The 17,319-nt window shown below is 52.7% G+C and overlaps 1 protein-coding gene across 6 annotated transcripts in view; it reads right to left on the reverse strand.

Annotated features, from left to right (window-relative positions):
* Nucleotides 1-1,865: 1,865 nt before the first annotated feature.
* Nucleotides 1,866-17,319, reverse strand: part of NAT10 (N-acetyltransferase 10) — a 37,935-nt gene continuing 22,481 nt past the window's right edge. For 3 of the 6 annotated variants that reach the window (XM_038563050.1, XM_038563051.1, XM_038563053.1), the window contains 17 exons: nucleotides 17,191-17,315; nucleotides 16,567-16,717; nucleotides 16,164-16,260; nucleotides 15,187-15,303; nucleotides 14,275-14,376; nucleotides 14,105-14,179; nucleotides 13,182-13,298; nucleotides 12,127-12,260; nucleotides 11,881-11,929; nucleotides 8,344-8,440; nucleotides 8,155-8,265; nucleotides 7,076-7,248; nucleotides 6,486-6,605; nucleotides 6,108-6,206; nucleotides 5,658-5,731; nucleotides 4,797-4,880; nucleotides 2,547-2,655 (listed from right to left, as the gene is read on the reverse strand). In XM_038563050.1, the coding sequence (XP_038418978.1) occupies nucleotides 2,547-2,655; nucleotides 4,797-4,880; nucleotides 5,658-5,731; nucleotides 6,108-6,206; nucleotides 6,486-6,605; nucleotides 7,076-7,248; nucleotides 8,155-8,265; nucleotides 8,344-8,440; nucleotides 11,881-11,929; nucleotides 12,127-12,260; nucleotides 13,182-13,298; nucleotides 14,105-14,179; nucleotides 14,275-14,376; nucleotides 15,187-15,303; nucleotides 16,164-16,260; nucleotides 16,567-16,717; nucleotides 17,191-17,315 (1,834 nt within the window). Of the gene's footprint in view, nucleotides 2,656-4,796; nucleotides 4,881-5,657; nucleotides 5,732-6,107; nucleotides 6,207-6,485; nucleotides 6,606-7,075; nucleotides 7,249-8,154; nucleotides 8,266-8,343; nucleotides 8,441-11,880; nucleotides 11,930-12,126; nucleotides 12,261-13,181; nucleotides 13,299-14,104; nucleotides 14,180-14,274; nucleotides 14,377-15,186; nucleotides 15,304-16,163; nucleotides 16,261-16,566; nucleotides 16,718-17,190; nucleotides 17,316-17,319 lie in introns of all 6 variants that reach the window. The other 3 variants (XM_038563054.1, XM_038563055.1, XM_038563052.1) reach the window with 2 other exon arrangements.

Genomic DNA, 17,319 nt, shown 5'->3' on the forward strand with positions numbered 1-17,319 from the left:
GGCTCGGGGGCTCGGGGGCTCGGGGGCTCGGGGGACAGAGAGCACTTGGGAATCTTTGTTCAGCTCCTTGAGCCCCGTGGCGTCCGGTGCCGGCGCTCACAGCCTGCCTGCCTGCATTCATCTCCCACCAACCTTCCCCGAGACAGCCAAGCCATACAGATGTCACTGTCTGGGGGCCAGATGGCGAGGTCTGGGGAGGTGTGCTTTTTCAAGTTTGGAGGAGAACCCAAGATCACCACCCTGAAGGGCAGAGGCCTGTTTGGGAACATACGCTTTGTGACTAAAAGGGCCGCGACTGCACGCGGTAGGAGAAATGTTCGCTTTGTCTGTGCCAGACGGGCAGACAGCCTCAGGTCTCAGCGCATTAAGGAACCACCTTGCCCCGACGGGTCTGCCCCCAGGGTGACAGGTCTGCCCCCAGGGTGTGTCTCCTTGCTGCCCAAGTGGGGCTCTTCAGCTTGGGTCGCGGTGTTCGACAAAGCCCGTCTGACGAAGGCTTAGCGCTCGTGAGTCACCGAGCAGCTCCTCTGGTTATGCAGAAGCAGGCCACGTGACTGAGACTTCTGGAACACTTGCCGGACATCAGGCACCACTGTCTGCTCTTCACACCCAACTCCTCTCACTCCTCACAAGGGCCCAGGAGGTGGGAGGGATCACTACCACTTCCATCTCCCGGCCGTGCGCCCGGACCACGGGCACAGGTAAGGGGCATGCCCAAGGCCACAGTGAGACCCGGGGCAGAGCCAGGAGGTCTGGCTCCAGGGCACCTCTCCCTGCACCCTGGAGCGGAGCACAAGCCAGGCTTCAGGGCTGGAGAGGCTGCACGAGGGCTCAGCCGCTCTGGGCCCCACGGTTTTGAAGAAGTCATCCAGCTCGGACCATCCAGGATTCTGACTTTGCTTAAAGCCTCTCTCCTAAGAGAATCCTCTTTGAAAGACAGGCTCAGGCACTCAGCTGAAAAAAGTGAATCAAAAATTATTCTCGCTGCCCCTCTCAGCAAACTTTCCTGCAGACCTAATGGAGTCTGCGGGCGGGAACCTGCAGATCCAGGAGACGCACAGCCCCTAGGCCTGTGCAGACCGGGTGCAGGGGTGTCCCTAGTCCAGGGAATTTGTCCTCCTCACTGCGGCAGCGAGTCCGGGGTGGTGTGCATTTAAGCCTCTTTGGTCCAGAAGCTCCCCTTCCTTCCCTGCCGGGAGTTAGACTTCTAGGAACCTGGAGGACACATCATGGCTGAGAAAAGGGTCTTTGGACTCAACAGAAGACCTTTTAAATTCTGTGAAAAACCAAGGAAGATCAGTAACTAAGGCCTCTGTGTGAATTTTCCAGATAAAAAGAAGAGCAAGCATGGAAGCTGAAGACTGCTGGGGAGCCGCCATCAGCTCACGTGCGTGACCAGAACGAGGGCACAGCCGAGCGGACTTCCACCTTGAGCTTCTCACGTACTCAGGGGCAGGGATCAGAAACCAGCAGAGGACCTTCAGGGTCAAGGTTTCAGCACCACAGTACTGGGTTTGGAACCAGGAAAGGCTACCATCAGACACTCCAGAGTATGTGTGAAGCCACCATATAATTTCTGTCCCCAACAGAGGGAAGGAACGGGACGACCTTGACAGGAGCTCAGGAGGAAAAGCACAGCTAGCTAGCTCCCAGGAGCCAGAGCACGTCCCTCCGAAGGACCACAGCGCACGCAGGTGGTGCCGGCCATGTCTCCCCCAGGCTTCTGGGTTGGGAAGCCCTGGCCACTGCCCACCCTTGGCCTTGGCACCACTTTCTGAAGTCTACAAGGCAGCCAGGACCCACCAGAAGCAACAGGGCGAGGGGCAACTTCCACCTACGTGGAGCCAATGAGCACCCAGAGGCAGTTGGTCTTTCCAGCTTGTTATTTATTAAAAATAGATTCTCTCTCCCTCACCCGTGCTAGCAAAAGGGTCTTGCTCAACATTTTTTTTTTCCAAATAGATGAAATAACAGATTGGGGGGGGACTCAAGCCTAAGAGCTCAGGCTTTTCTGGGACAGGGGGCAGCAGCAGGCCTATGGAGCCTGGAGTGGCAGGGTTTATGGCAAACCCCGGGGCACGAACAGGGACCAAAGTTCTGCTGCTCTAGGCCTCACGGTGTGCAGACAAGGCCACGACGAGAGGCCCAGGGCTGCACCGGTGCCTCCTGGGCATCACCAGAAAGCTGTGTTTGACGCCTAAGAAAGGACCAGAGTCAGTGTGGCTCCTACATGTGCGAGGAGCTAAAACAGCTGGGCCCAGAGCAAAAATAGGAACTTCCGGAGGGAAAAGGCCTGCCGTAGGAGGGGAGACAGGCCCTTGGCAGCGCCGGAGGTCTGCCCAGCCATCGAGTTCCAAGTGAGCCGGCAGTCCACTTAGTGACGTTGCCCTAAGCCAAACTCAGCCCAAAGATGGAATTCCCGGCCAGCTTCCGGCTCTCATGGGGACTCTTGCGGCTTTTAACAATCCAGGCAGCGGCCCGGTCCGGCCAGGGACAGCCCAGGGAGTCGGGGGGACCTCCTTACGCGTCAGCCACCAATGCCCACGCTATTTCTTCCGCTTCAGTTTCAGATCCTTTTTGTTCTTCATGTCTCTGTTTTTCTTCAGCTTTTTGTTCTCTTTGGGTTGTTTGGCTTCTAGCTTCCTTTTCTTGTCACTGGAGGGGGGAGAAAACAAACAAACCATGAGTAGAAAGAGGAAGAAAATGAAATATGCACAGATCTGTACCATCTTTCAGGCTGCTTTGCTTGGTCTGAAAGGGTCTCCACCGCCCGAAACATGAATGACATTAGACACAGACGTTCTCCGCAAGCCTATCTGCAAGCCAGGCGATGGGCTGGGGGGCTGTGCCGACCCAGTTCCTGCCCTGGCCGGCTCTTCCTCAGACCCAGCAACAATCTCTGCCTTAACATCTGAAATTGGAGTTCTCTTTGGAGTACTGCTCATGCGCCTCTCCCAAAGCCTCAAGAAAAATCTAAGGCGTCCCAAGGAAGATTCCCTCCCAGCACTCACCACTCAGGATTACCCTGGAAAGCAGATGTACTATCCCGATGATCCCAAGGAAACTCCCAGGAAACCCTGATAATACTTTCCAATGTGGCATTATTTTAGTTTTCCTAAATGAGAGGGAAACCCCAGGAGTAGTAAGTCAGGTTACGTTCCAGCTGGCCAGCCTGGTAGTGCTGCCGTTCAGCAAATGGCCACCTTCCTTCCCGCTTACAGGCTACAGCTCCTCTTCAGCGGCCTGCTGCCCTGGGCACAAGCACCCCCCCCCAGGCGGAGAGCATCCACAGACCACTAACATCACCTGAATGACCTGACCTGAGGCTGGGGGAGCAAGGCCTCAAAGGATATGACGATAGAGAGCAGTGTGTGTACCTCCAAGAGGGCAATTTCCTCGGAGCCCTGAAAGCACCAACTACCACAAAAGTCAGGGAACTCGGGAGGCCCCTCACCAGCAGTGACAGCAGAACAAATGGCAGGGCGAGCCAAGCTTGGAGGAGCTGGGAACCAACTGCACCCACACCAAGCACATGCCACGGCCTTTTGTTCCAGTCAAAAGCCCCATGTTCGAGGCCGGGGCCATCACGGGCATTGGGCTGCATCTGCCGTACTGTCCAAACCAGAAACTAGGACCCACAGACAGCAGGCTCTTGGGCCACATCGGAGAGCATCTGGGAAGTGAGGCTGGCACCAATGCTGGAACCTTCAATATACCAGAGTAACTTACAGAGACTGCAGGAGACAGGATCTACAGTTCCTAGAGTTGCAAGACTTGGCTTTCCAGATAAATCCTCTAAGGGATCCTGTCCTCTGGCAATGCCAAGAACTCACCTTCCTACTAACCCCAAACCAGATGTGGAAGTTTATCTCTGAGGCCCAGAGCAGGGGACACCTCATTCTCCTCCCAACGGAACTCTGAGGAAGGTTCTGGCCCAAGAAGCCATTATCTACAAATACTCCCCTCTCTGCAGAGAAGCAGCTGGAGAGGAAGGTTTTCAAAGCAGAGTTCAGGGACTCCTGAGATCCCCCAGACCATTCCATTCCAGGTGGGCCCCAAGGTAGAAATTATTTTCATAACGACATAAATATGTTTGCCTTTCACTTTTGTTCTCTTCCAGTGGCACCAGACCGAATGTGGGCACAGATGAGCCAGCTGCCTTCTATTAAGCCAAACAGTACTGATTTGCAAAAAACGTAACACAGTGACACCCTAAGATTTTTGTGGCCAAGAATCTTTAAAACAACAAAATAGAGAGTCCATGACTATTAATTTGGATGAGTGGTTTTTCTCGGTTTCTCATTTCTAATGTGGGAAATAACGATAAATACAACCCACATAAACAAAAGCCCTTAGGGGGCGCCCTCGATTTTTAGGAGGCTGAAGAAATCGAAGGCCGGAGACTAGGAGAACCATCAGCGCGAGGAGCAAGAAATGTGGGAGGTCACACTCCAGCCTGGCAGTGGCCACGCTTGGGCCCCAGCCCGGCTCCGCCTCTCACTGGTTGGATGCTTTTCCGGAAGTTACTGAACACCCCGCGGCCTCAGTCACTTCACCTTGAAAGCAGCGCTGGTAATAAAAGAGCCACCGCTGTTGTTCCGAGGGTGACGGGACACCACACTGAGGCCACAGCGGCCCCGTGGCCCCGCCCCGTCTGTCAGAGACAGTATTCCGAAGCAGCAACCCTCTGAGGAAGGAGAAGGGGTTTGTCCCTCAAAGCTTTCTTTCCTAGTGAGTCACCAGAGAAGCACAGAAACCAGAAAGCCTCCCGTCCGGGCCCACGGGGCCCTCCTCACCTCTTCAGGCTGACGATGGAGGCATTCTGTCCCGCTTTGTTCAAGACTTCATTCCATTCCTCATCATCCCCACGGATTATGTATCTTTAAAAAACAAAAACACAAAAAAACAAAACTCAAAGCCTGCCTACAAGAAGGGACTGCTTGCAAGACGACAGCTACACGTTCTCTCCAGAAACACGCTGCCACGAAGCCAGGAAAGCTGCATCGGTGTGGACAGACGGCAAGGGAACGCCAGAGCCGAGCTCCAGGAGACGGGCTCCGCCCGAGGAGCAGGCCTGCAGGAGTCGGGGGCCTCTGGTCGCCCCACAGTCGCCCGTTCACTCCCGCCCTCAGGCATGTGCTCACAGGCCCCGGGATCAGGCCTCCCTGCCCCATCTCCTTGGGATCTAGCAGTGCTGGCAGGTCGAGGTCCTGAGAGCTCAAAGTGGAGGGCACAGCCGCCTCAGCCACGGGGCTGCAGGTCAGAGGGCTCAGAAGCCACTAATTCTAGAGTCATTATTCCCATCAGTCCACAGAGCGGACAACAGCTGGAAGGCTGAAGCTCCAAGGGGACCGGGAGTCCTAGTGCGCAGAGGGTACCAGAGAAAGGAGTCTTGTGCCTCAGGCAGTAGCATGGCCACTGAAAGTGGATGCTCCTCACTCAGCATCCTCCTCCCAAGGCACCTCAGGGAAAAACCCTCCAAAATTCTGCAAATAGTGAAGGAGGAAGTTTAATTTAACTGAGTGCTTCTAAAAGAGTGCCCTGCAACAGATGCCAGGGCGCCCGGAGGGGGATCAGAAGAGGCCTGCACACAGGCGTGAGGGTCCTCACAGCCCAGGCAGAGCCTTCACTCCCCACCAGCCCCGCAGGGGCCTTACTGAGAGAGATCCATGTTCTTCAGCTTCCCCACTTCTTTCTCGTGTTTCTCCTGGAATTCCTTTGCTGCTTCATCCTGCAGTCCAAGCCCGAGAGACAGAGTAAGTCAGGGGCAAGCAGAGGACGAAGCACAGAAAAAGGTGAAGGGGCAAGAGTATCCCGGGGAGGAGCACACAGCTCCGCCACCAGATGCAGGACTATAAAATGTGCGTTTGGAAAAGTCTAAAAGGACAATCGGGAAGTTGTTGGCAGCAGCTGCCGGACGGTGTGCACACGTGCAGTGGGACATGCTCGTCGAGGAGGGAGAGCCGGAGCACACGCGGGGCAGGGAGGTGCTGGGAGCCAGCGCTCGCTCCCACCTACAGAGCGCCACCACCGGGTCAGGGCGAAGCACGCCTCCTCCAGGGGACAGGGTGTACGGCCCCAGGGCCAGGCCTGCAGCGGGAGCGTACCAGGTCATCACTCAGGGTCTTCATCGTGGGCTCCATAACCACGTCCTTCACGGCCACCATCTGCTCCTCAATGGCCCGTTCCTGCACCTCACTGAACAGCTGCAAGACAAGGGCCGGGGGCGGAAGATGAAGCCGCAGAAGAGACCCAGCCCCTCGGCTGCGGGTCACTTAGCACCCACTTCACGTACTACAGAGCACACACATGCAATGGGACACCACAGACACAACTGAAGCCCTGCCCCCTAGGTCTTCGTGTGTGTGTGCGCAGCACACTCAAACACAGCCAAATGTTAACTAACATCTATTTATCTTAAGGCTGGGAGTGAGCTTGTTAAATTATTTGAAACAGACCCAAACCTTGACCTGGGCTGATAGTACCTTGACGACTTTGCGGATGATCCGGTTGAAAAGTCCCATCAACTGGCCAGAGGGCAGCTCAATCTCCTTTTCCAGCTGGTCCACAGACTTATGCTGTAGGCCAATTCCCAAGAGAAGAGCCTGGAGGATGGAAAATCTGTTGAAGTGGCCACCGGGACAGGCCCTTGCCCATCAAAATGGCATCGGAACCACTCTCTCTTGACCACAGTTATCTGGTATCAAGTATCAACTGGCACGGTCGATTCTGGCATCTTCTCTTTCATCCCGTTACTGAAACCACCAAGAAATGTTCCCCCTTCCTGAAATCCTCAAACTAATTATCTTGACAAGAGCTGCTTCCGGGCTGCATTAGAATTTCAGGGTACCCCTAACTTCTGCTAAGTTACAGTGAGAATCAAGGCAGTGTGGCGGGTGGGGAGAGTGTGGGATCAGACCACAGCTCTTCCACATCACTGAGCAGAGTCCAAGTGTCCCTACCTGTAAAATGGAGAGAACACTACCCACCTATCAGAACCGCAAGCAATTACATGCACAAAATCACATCAAAGCATCCAAGCCATGGCCCATCACACAAGCAACACATAACCTACCGACTGGGCGGCAGACAGGGACAGGTCCCCCAGCTGGTTTAGGAAATACAACCGGGAGATGGCCGGGATCAGGTCCATGATGAGATGATAGTCCACCATGTTCCGGGAGTACATCTCCAGCCTCTTCAGGTCATAGGAGAGGAAGAGGGCGTCCAGTTCCTCCCGGCTCAGTGCTATACATGGAACAGAGCCAGACAGGTCAGGGCAGCCAGATGCCTTCGCAAGATAACACACATGATGGCCCCCAAGGAGGGGGGCACACAGACAGCTGCTCCTCCACAGGGATTGAACCAGAGCAGAGTAGGAAAGGAGCCGCCTGAAAGCGCCTGTCCACCGACAAAACACACACCCCGGGCAGCCCCGACCTTCCTCCTGCAGAGGGGAGGTGGCTCCAGGCCACGCAGGGAGTGGGGACGGTTGGCACACAACCCTCGCTCAGAGTTTCATGCACCAACACATCAGACCAAGGAAACAGTCCTTCCCCACTTCTCCTCAGGACCCAGCTTCACAGAAAGTGTGTATGGTCTGCTCAGTTCAAAGAACACAGATTTTTTCCATCAAAATGTAATAGAAAAAAAAGCGACACACACATAATGAGCAACACAAAAAAAATCTACAGCTGTTAATACTAATGATCTGTTTTTTAATATTTTAAATATTCGAACAGAACTTACAGGTCCAAAGCACTATCCATGTGTTAGCCACATGAGGTTGGGTGCATGTGCTTATTTACAGGAGACCGAGCCTCCTCAGAACTGAGCTGGTTACCCTAGTTCACAGGACGTACATAATTAACTACCTATTTGACCTGTTTGACATCTGAAGTCAAATCACCTCCCCAAAGTCTTGTCATGAAGATGGAAGGTACTATGGGCACCAGTGCCCATAAGGCAGAGCAGGGTCTACGAGGGGCGGGGTGGAGAGGAGTGGGGAGCTCAGTGGGAGATGCAGGCCTAGAATCTGTCCCTCAACTCCCAAGCCAGCCTTCCTCCTGGACCCACCACACTCCACCTCACCTCACTTCCTCCTTCCACAAACCAAACCCCCACCAGCCCCCCGCGCCAGTCCACCCAGCTCACCGGGCTGTGTTGGCTTCCCAAGGTTCTTGTTCTGAATGATGTTCAGAGCCAGGGGAGGCGAGAAGGTGCTGAACTGATAGGACAGTAGGGCTAGGAACCGCCTTCGGAAGTCTGTGGAATACAACCACAGTCAGAGGTCGGGGGGCCCCCAGCCTGTTACCTCACTGCCCCCCTTCCCATCCAATTTACCTTTCCAAAAGGCCGGGAGCCAGGCTCCCCGGTCAGCCTCATCCTCCTCCATCAGCGTCTTCAGCATGATGCACGAGTGTTCCCCAGTCAGGTCATTCTGGGAAACACAAATGCCCACTTGGCACCAAGAACGCCCTCTCGTGAAGCATCTGTCATTGCTGAAGGGCAAGCAGGCAGGGCAGGAGGACGCACTCTTCGCAGCGGGGAGAGGGCCTCCCACACACTGCCCGCACCTTCCCCACAGCCTCACGTCCCCCACGACAGCTGTCAAAGGCCACTTGGTGCCGCGACTTCCCGGCAGGTGCCACAGCAGCGGAGCAGAGCGGTTCAGATCGTCCCAGCACGCGGTCCGCTCTGGACCCAGGGAGCCACTCACACACATCCGGTCAGATTCTGAACTCACAGTCATTACAGCTTAAACTCCACATGATCCTATCCTCCACACCCCCAAACCTAGAATTCTGAGTGGCAATCAGCTTGCAAATGCAAGCTTCTTTAGGTGTTAAAATAATGGGCACGGGTTTTTAAATATTTATTACACAACCACCACAAAACTCCACACCATGGAAATATCTAATGCATTTCGAGCAGAGCGCATTCACAGAACAGAACACCCACATGTCACAGACGAGCGGAGCGCAGCACAAAAGCCCAGGCATAAACCACGGTGTCTGCTGAGCGCAACCGTCCGCACTCTCCTCGCAGCTGACCGGCCAATCTGCGGCCCCGCCGCAATGCAGCTCACTACCGAGGACCCGGCCCATCCGGGAGCTGCTCTGTGCCCACACTGAAGAGCCCAACAGCCTGTGGACTTCACCAGGCCCACTTTACACACTCAAATGGGCACCGTCCTTGGACACTGACTTTGCTCCAAGAATCAAACCTCCAGCATCCCCTCTCTCAGCTGACAGCCTCCCCTCCCTGGGAGAACAGAAGCAACCGGAAGAGAACATCATCCTCCCAACACCAACTCAACCAGCTGACCAACACCTTCTGTGCCCAAACTGTCTGTCTTCCCTGTTGCTGAGAAGGACGAGGTGGCCACCTCTCCTCCTGCACTCAGGGTCCTGCTCCCCTTGCCTCTACCATCAGACCCCCGTCATCTGTACAATTTGCCCAATCTCTACACAATCATGCCCTGCAGTAAAATATCTTCTAGAATCTTCCATCTGACAAACTCCACTTAATGCTGATGTACTTGCAGCTACCTGGGTTTCTCTGTTCCCTTTTGCTTCCCTTAAAAATCATTTAGTTTCTCACTTGCCCTTCTTTCCAGTGGGGATAATCCCTCAGCTCCACAGCAGCGGGTTTTCCCTCTAATCAACACTGCCAGCAAGTCCACTGGCCATTTGTCCTTAGCTTACCTGCTCTCCCACAGCCACAGATTTCCCCTTCTTTTTTACTTTTTTTTTTTTTTGAGAGTAGACACATATCCACGCAGGTGAAACGGGGGCAGGGATAGAGAGGTGGGGAGGGGAAATTCCTGCAGACTGAGCTTACTGCAGAGCCCAAAATGGCTGGATCTCAAAACCCTGAGATCATGACCTGAGCTGAAATCAAGAGTTTGATGCTAAACCGCTGAGGCCTGAGTGCCTCAGCGGTTTAGCACCACCTTTGGACCGGGGCGTGATCCTGGAGGCCTGGGATCGAGTCCCATGTCAGGCTCCCTGCGTGGACCCTGCTTCTCCCTCTGCCTATATCTCTGCCTCTATGTCTCTCATGAATAATAAAATCTTAAAAAAAAAAGAGCTGGACGCTCAACTGACTGAGCCACCCAAGCACCACCCCCTTCCTGAAACACTGGTTAAACGTGGCTTCTGATACCCTCCCCTACTTTCTCCTCCAGCTCAAGGCTGCTCCTGTCTCTGACCCACTCCTCTGAAGGCTGGAGAGTCCAGGACGCACCCTCTTCTCAGCTGACTTTCAGTCCCAGTTTTCAGTAACTTTAAAAACAGTCATTCACTGAACCAAAGTATTAACTGAACACAGTACTACTCTACCAGTAGATGCTCTTAAGTGCTGGGATTACAGGTGTGAAGAAAACAAAGTCCTCGATCCCAGGGAGTAAATGCTTTTGAGAATATGCCCCCAAGTTCCATCTTCCGCCCCAACCTCTCCCTGGAGTACCAGACTCCTGTAGGCAACTAATTGTCCCATTTTCCCATCAAGTATCTGACAAGCACCTCACACTGTGCCGGAGCATTCCACTGTGACCTCCGGACCTATCCTTCCTCCAGCAGCTCTTTTCAGCAAACAGCACACCTCCAGACCTTCCAGTTTCTCACCTGGACTCTCAGGCCAAAACCCTAGGAATTCTTACGGTTCCCTCATCTTACAATTCAATCCATCAGTTCAACCCCCAAACACATCTGGTCTCCGCCACTTCTCTCCACCTTCACCACGTCCTCTCAGCCACCCATCTCCCTGCCTCCACTCTCAGACCACCACCGTCCACTGTCTATATGGCAGTCACAGCTCAACATCTTCCTCCAACTGGACAGGAGGAAAACAGAGTCCTTACACAACCTCACTCCCCCACCAGGACCTGCGCCAGCCTTCTTTTGTCTCCTTCAAGTCACCCATTCACTTCCACCTCAGGCCCTACTACGCTTGCTGCAGCCGCTGTGTGGAAACCCCTTTTTCTCCGGGAATGGCCAGTCCACTACGGCCATTCAGGATCCAGTTGGAAAGGACACTCCTCGGAAGTCTGACCACTCAGCACACTACAGTTTCAGTGTTTAGTCGTCTTCTTCATGGCACATAGCATGATCTGAAAATTTCTCATTTTTTTCACTTTCTTGTCGCCCATTTCTACCCATTAGAAAATAAGCTTCATGGGCAACCCCAGTGGCACAGCGGTTTAGCGTGGCCTGCAGCCTGGGGTGTGATCCTGGAGATCTGGGATCAAGTCCCACGTCAGGCTTCCTGTATGGAGCCTGCTTCTCCCTCTGCCTGTGTCTCTGCCTCTCTCTCTCTCTCATGTGTCTCTATGAATAAACAAACAAAATCTTAAAAAAAAAATGAAAAAGAAAAAGAAAATAAGCTTCGTGACTTATCTTGCTCACGGCAGGGCGTAAATGAAGGGATTTTTTTTATGGACTCTCAGTCAGTAACTCCTCCTTCCATAATCTCCATGGCTTGGTCATCCACGTAGTCATAGCCCTCCCTCAGATACCAGCTTATAATAGGCATCTGCCCACCTGCAACCCTCTCCTAAAAACACTGCTTTACTTTTCACAAATTGAAGGAGGCTGCAGCATTCCAGAATTGAGTGAAGAAGTGCATGGGCACTTCTGCCATTTTTGTAATCAGGCACAAAGCCAGGCACACACCAGGTGGGCATCACACGAGATGAGAGTGAGTGTGGGACTACATGGCCTCTCAGGGAGGATGGCTGTTAGTTGCCCATCAGAACAATCCTCCTGGAGGCACAGGCACACGTACTCAGAGCACAGCAAGAGTCACCAGGGCTCGTATAAGGACAGGCCTGTCACCAACTGTAACTGCAAACCCACACCCCTCCTCTGCCTCACTCACCGGTGTCTGTCTCAGATAAACAGGAACAAACCCAGCCCGTTTCCAGAACCTGCAAAGATACGAAGAAAGCAGGTCACCATGTGCCTCCCAACTGCACTGACTGACCCATGAAGACGGGCAGGGCAGTCAACAGATGGATGATAAGCACACGGGATGGAAAGGCAGACCACACGACCCACAGGATCTCGTTTATGGGACACCAAGGCCATGGGGTGACACCAGGAAGGGAGGCAGGCAAATGCTTACTTGAGGAGCCTGGGGGTCAAGCCATAGGACACACCCAGGTAATCCAAGCGCTCGGCTGGCCTCTCGTTCAGCTTAAGGAGTAAGGGAGGCAGGTCCTTCCGAGGAGTGATGACCTCTTCCAATAAGCTGACGGCCTAGAGGATACCAGGGAGAGAACCCAGTCCACCCAGCAAAGCAGCAGCTTAGTGACATTCCCAAGCACCCGCACCGTACCAGGCTCTGACCTAAACACAGCAAAAACTGGGACAGGTTTCTTTGTTTGTTCCCTGGTTTTTAAAATACAGGCACCATTAATTAGCTCTAGTGGTCATGCCCAAGTATAGCAAACACCTGGACATGCATGAAAGCAAACTGCTCCAAACCCAGAATTCAGGAAAATGGTCACACGGTTTCAAAATGCCTAAAAATCACTTGATGTGATGAGCACTGGGTATTATATTATACATAGGCATATTGAATTTAAATAAAATTTATGTTTTAAATGCCTAAAAATGTAAGAAGAGACAGAAATAGGGTTCTGAAGATCCAGGTCTGTTACCAGGTGGCTCTGTGACTTGGGAAGTGACAAAGCTCTAGGCCAGACCTTAAATACAAGCCCCTTGCCCGTCTGAATAGGCACACAGTGAAAATCAAGTGACCGTGCGTGCAAACCTGTCGCCGTCCCTGGCATTAAGCATCTTACCAAGAAAGACACAACTTGCCTTAGTCTGGGCTCAGTGACACGAGGAGTCTGCCGAGCAGCGGTGTGAAGCTGGAGCACACACCAGCATTACCTGGGAGCTCATTGGGACACAGATCACGGGGCCCCACCCAACCCTCTGATTTCAGAGGCCTGGGGCAAGGCTCAAGAACTGGCATTTTTAATAAGTTTCCAGGTGATGCTGATGATGCTGGTTGGAGGTTCTCAACTCAGAGGCCAGCTAGAGAAGCCACAGCTTCTCTAAAACAGGAGGAAATCTGCTAGTGCTCAGAGGGCAAAGACCACTGAACACTTCTGGATACTGAAGACTCAGAGAACCATTGTCCTGGGAACAAGTTCAGCCAATGGCAATTACCTCGCTGCTGACGGTGTGAATTTCTTGTGACGTCTCAAGGACCTTTTCCTCAAGACAAGGGAATCTGCCTTCAAAGTACATCTGCAGCAGCTGCAGAGCTCGGCTGCCATAGCCCATCTGTGAGCAAGCACAAAAGGAAGACAAATGTTGGGATCCCTGGGTGGCGCAGCAGTTTGGCACCTGCCTTTGGCCCAGGGCACGATCCTGGAGACCCGGGATCGAATCCCACATCGGGCTCCCGGTGCATGGAGCCTGCTTCTCCCTCTGCCTGTGTCTCTGCCTTTCTCTCTCTCTCTCTCTGTGTGACTATCATAAATAAATAAAAAATTTAAAAAAAAAAAAAAAAAAAAAGGAAGACAAATGTTCTCAATCTCTCTAAACCCCTCTACACCCCGTACTGCTTCCAGGAAGCCTTCACTCCGAGTCAAACTACACTTGACAGAGAATTAATGAAATCTCTCACTGAGGTCAAAGCAGAGACTCAAAGAACGAGCACGCTATGACCTTCACTTTCACACCACCTAGCCTGAGCAAGAAGATGAAGATGGCTGGCTGGGCTTTCTGGTCCACAGATCAGCAAGCCCAAAACAGACATCTCCACAGCTGACTCCTCGGTGGATTTCTAAGAGACAGGAGGTAACTGTGGTCAGGTTACCTCCTGTCTCTTAGAAATCCTGACTGTAGGTCAGGTTCACAAGTGTCCTGTCTTCACAAGAGAAAAGCAAGTATATACAACCAGTCCGTCCACCCGCCAACCCCTAATCCTTGGGAAACTGTCCATGGCCGAGGAGTCCCTAGAACTTCTTACTCCTTGACCAACCTTCCATCCAAACAACCGAAATACACCTGCCCTAACGAGCTGCCAGCAACACAGCTGAGCTAATAAAGCACAGCAGCCTTTGAGAGGCACGAGGACACATTACCCCTTGATAATCCGGGTGAACAGCAATGCGAACAACCCTTCCACCTGACAGGCCGCCGAAGTCTGCGTCTTGGAACTGTGTGGGAGACACAAGCCAGTAAGTGAGCATCAAATACATCCTCCGACACCGTCAGCTTCACTCACGTGGGGGTATGAGGGACAGCACAGCACCTGTTCTGAAACTGTCCAGGGAATCAGGTCCCCCGAAGCCTTCTTGCCTCGAGATAGGCTGTTCAAGATGGACTGGCGGGAAATCTCCCCCTCGAGGCACACCTACGGGGATAGTAGGACAGGGCAGACAGGCCAGAAGCAGGTGTAGAGCCCACTCACAGAACATCCTCAATGTTCTGCTGCTACTTCCCCGACGAGGCCAGCTGTTTCCACTCCAGTTCAGGCTTAACCCTGTTATCAGACTCCTCCACTTCCAGTGAAGTTTCATTACTGATGCCCTCAGGAACGAGGCAGGGTAGACATCCTCCTGCCCCAGAGAGCAAAATCTACATAGTGTGCATATGTGCACTCCTGCGGCTCTGTACAAAACAGTGCAAATTCTCAAGGACACTAACGTCTAATAGGAGGATGGTTAAACACAGGATGGTACGTTCATAAATGAAATGCAATGCAGCCTTTGAAAACTATGCAGATTACAAATATTCGACACATTGCGCAAAAAAAAAAAACAAGCCCCAAACACTACGATCCCATGTTTATGAAAAGGGAAAATAATATAGAAATGCATAAGTACATGCCAGGCATTTAAAATATTATTTTTTCCAATCTGTATCTTCTCGTTTTAGAAGTACATGTATTGCTTTGGTAATAGAGAAGGAAAACAGACAAAAACAGTTCTGTTTCAGGAGGAGCCCTAAGTCAAAATGCAAGTGGCCAGTTCTGACTTTCACCTCTCCGCCATAGTGGGGCTCTGGGTTTCCGTCAGTGGTGGTTTCCTTCTGTGTACCCTCATTGCTTGCCTTGCTCAGCTACTTGGCTCCACGCCAAGAATCAACACCTTCCCTCCCGTGCCACTTACTGAGCCATTAATCTTTGATTCCTAAGTGGTTCCCCAAATCACTGCCATCATACCTGGATGACAGCAAGCACTTCGGGAAGGGCGTTCTGGGTGGGGGGCACCGGGGGCAGGAGGCAGAAGAGATGGTGAGCAGGTGCATCAGAAAGCATCTGGAGATCATTGGGGGAGTTCTGTGGGGGCACAAACACGAGTTGGTGAGAACTACTCCTCTTGTCCTTTACCCGAGAGGCCAGAGTCCTCGGCTGACCAGAGCACCGCCCTCCCCAATGCCAAGCGGTAGGCTGAAATCCGGCTAAGTGCTTTTCTAGTATGTGGGCCAGCCAGCCCGAGACCCTCTGAAATGGCCTAGGTGGGACTTTGCCCCATGTGTTTGCTGTCATCTCTACGTGAGTGCTGATGCTGTGGAGGAGGGCAGGGGACTACTTCGTCAGCACTGTGGATTTCACAGCTGGGGGGTGAACTTTTTCCTGCCAAGAGGCTATTTCAAGAAAACCTATCACCACTTCTAACACCAACTCTTCAGGCTTCCGTTGAAGGATGTTCATAAAAATGCTACCTAGATCCTCAAGTAGGGTTCTTCCCAACATGCCCTTCAGTGTTGAAGACTTTCGAATACTCTAAATTCTCATTTGGCACTCCTTAAAAATAGCCCAGAGGTACAAGGCTGGGTCAGCACCCCCAGACAACAACTGCCACGTCATCTGAACCTAACTGGTTAGCAGACAAGTGAGAAACACAAGAACCTGGTTTAAAACAGGCAAAGCTTTCTACCCTCCCCAGCTACCAAGCACGGAGCTACGTGCAGGAATTTCACTTTGCCTCCACTCTGGAAGCAAAGCTAGAAGCCCAGGACAGGCCTAAACAACAACAGGAAATGCAATCTCTCCAGTAAGATCAGTGGACCTTGACAACATCAGGACACCTAAGTCCCAGTACAATGGTCACCTGAGCCACCAGGTAATAACAGATATGGAAAGCCAAACAGGAGACTGTCAGAGCTGAAGTTCACCCGAGAGCTAACTGCAGTTACCTTGTAGTGAGAAGCCACATAGAGGGCCATTAGCCTTTGGAGGAAAACTTCAGAGGCCTTGTGGTAGCAAAAGAGGGTATCTCTATTAACATAGTAGCTGAATCTGGAGTTAAGCAACTAAAACATATCAAAGAGTGCCCAAAATAGGGCATACTGCTTCCAAAAGGGACCTGGATACGCAGATTGCCTCCAGCCTGGAAGGAAGAGCCCCGTGTCCTCCATAGAAACCCCATATTGTAAGGAAGGAACAGCAAGGAAACTGAGAATGTTCAACTTCCCCCTCTCCCTGGAGTAGCAGCCTATGGAACAACAGGCTGAGACCTTCTGTTCAATGCTTGCCTCGCCCCCCACTCTCCCCCCCCCCCCCACCCTCCCATAACAGGGCCCAGACGCCAGAGGATACAGCTCGCAGGCCTCGGGCAGGGGGCAGCCCGAGACTATCCGGGTGATATTGAGACAATCCAGGCACAGCAGGTCGTTCAGCCACTTCTCCACTGCATCCCCAGGGGCGTATCGGATGGACTCCTGCAGGGAGACCTCATGCAGGGTTCGCGCTGCTCCCCAACCACACACACACACACACACACACACACACACACACACACACACGAGGAAAAACAATTATTAAATGTGCTTTGTCTAAAAGAGCAAGGCAAATGTTCTACTTTCTCTTTGTCACACGCCTGTGTAAATATGGCTTGAGAATTTAAACTGAGTGGTTTTTAAACTATTCTAGGGGGTGTTCATTTTCCATGACACCAATTCCCGCGGGGATAACACTAAGTCACTGCAACCATGCTCCGAGGCAGTGACAAACAAGGGCCTGACCCAGAAGGCCAGGTCAGGGTTCCATCCGGTCACTGGCCTGCTGTTTGCTGAGGAAAGCAACTCTACCTCCTGGAGACCTAACCTCCATGCCTGACGGAAGGACAGTCTGGTATCGCCCATGGTGACATGAGGAGACGATCCCATAAGAGAATCTGTAGGGACCTGCTGTGGACGGGCCCATTCAGAGTTCTGGGGGTACCTGATGCCAGTCTGGCTGTCGTTGTGGCCTTGTTCTCAGCAGTGGTGCTGATCTGACTCTGGGCACTCTGTTGACGCAGCTGCTGAATCAGCTTGAGGGACAGGGACCGGCCAGTGCCCTCGTAGCTAG

The sequence above is a fragment of the Canis lupus genome, chromosome 18 (genome assembly GCF_011100685.1).
Source record: "Canis lupus familiaris isolate Mischka breed German Shepherd chromosome 18, alternate assembly UU_Cfam_GSD_1.0, whole genome shotgun sequence".
Lineage (NCBI taxonomy): Eukaryota > Metazoa > Chordata > Mammalia > Carnivora > Canidae > Canis > Canis lupus.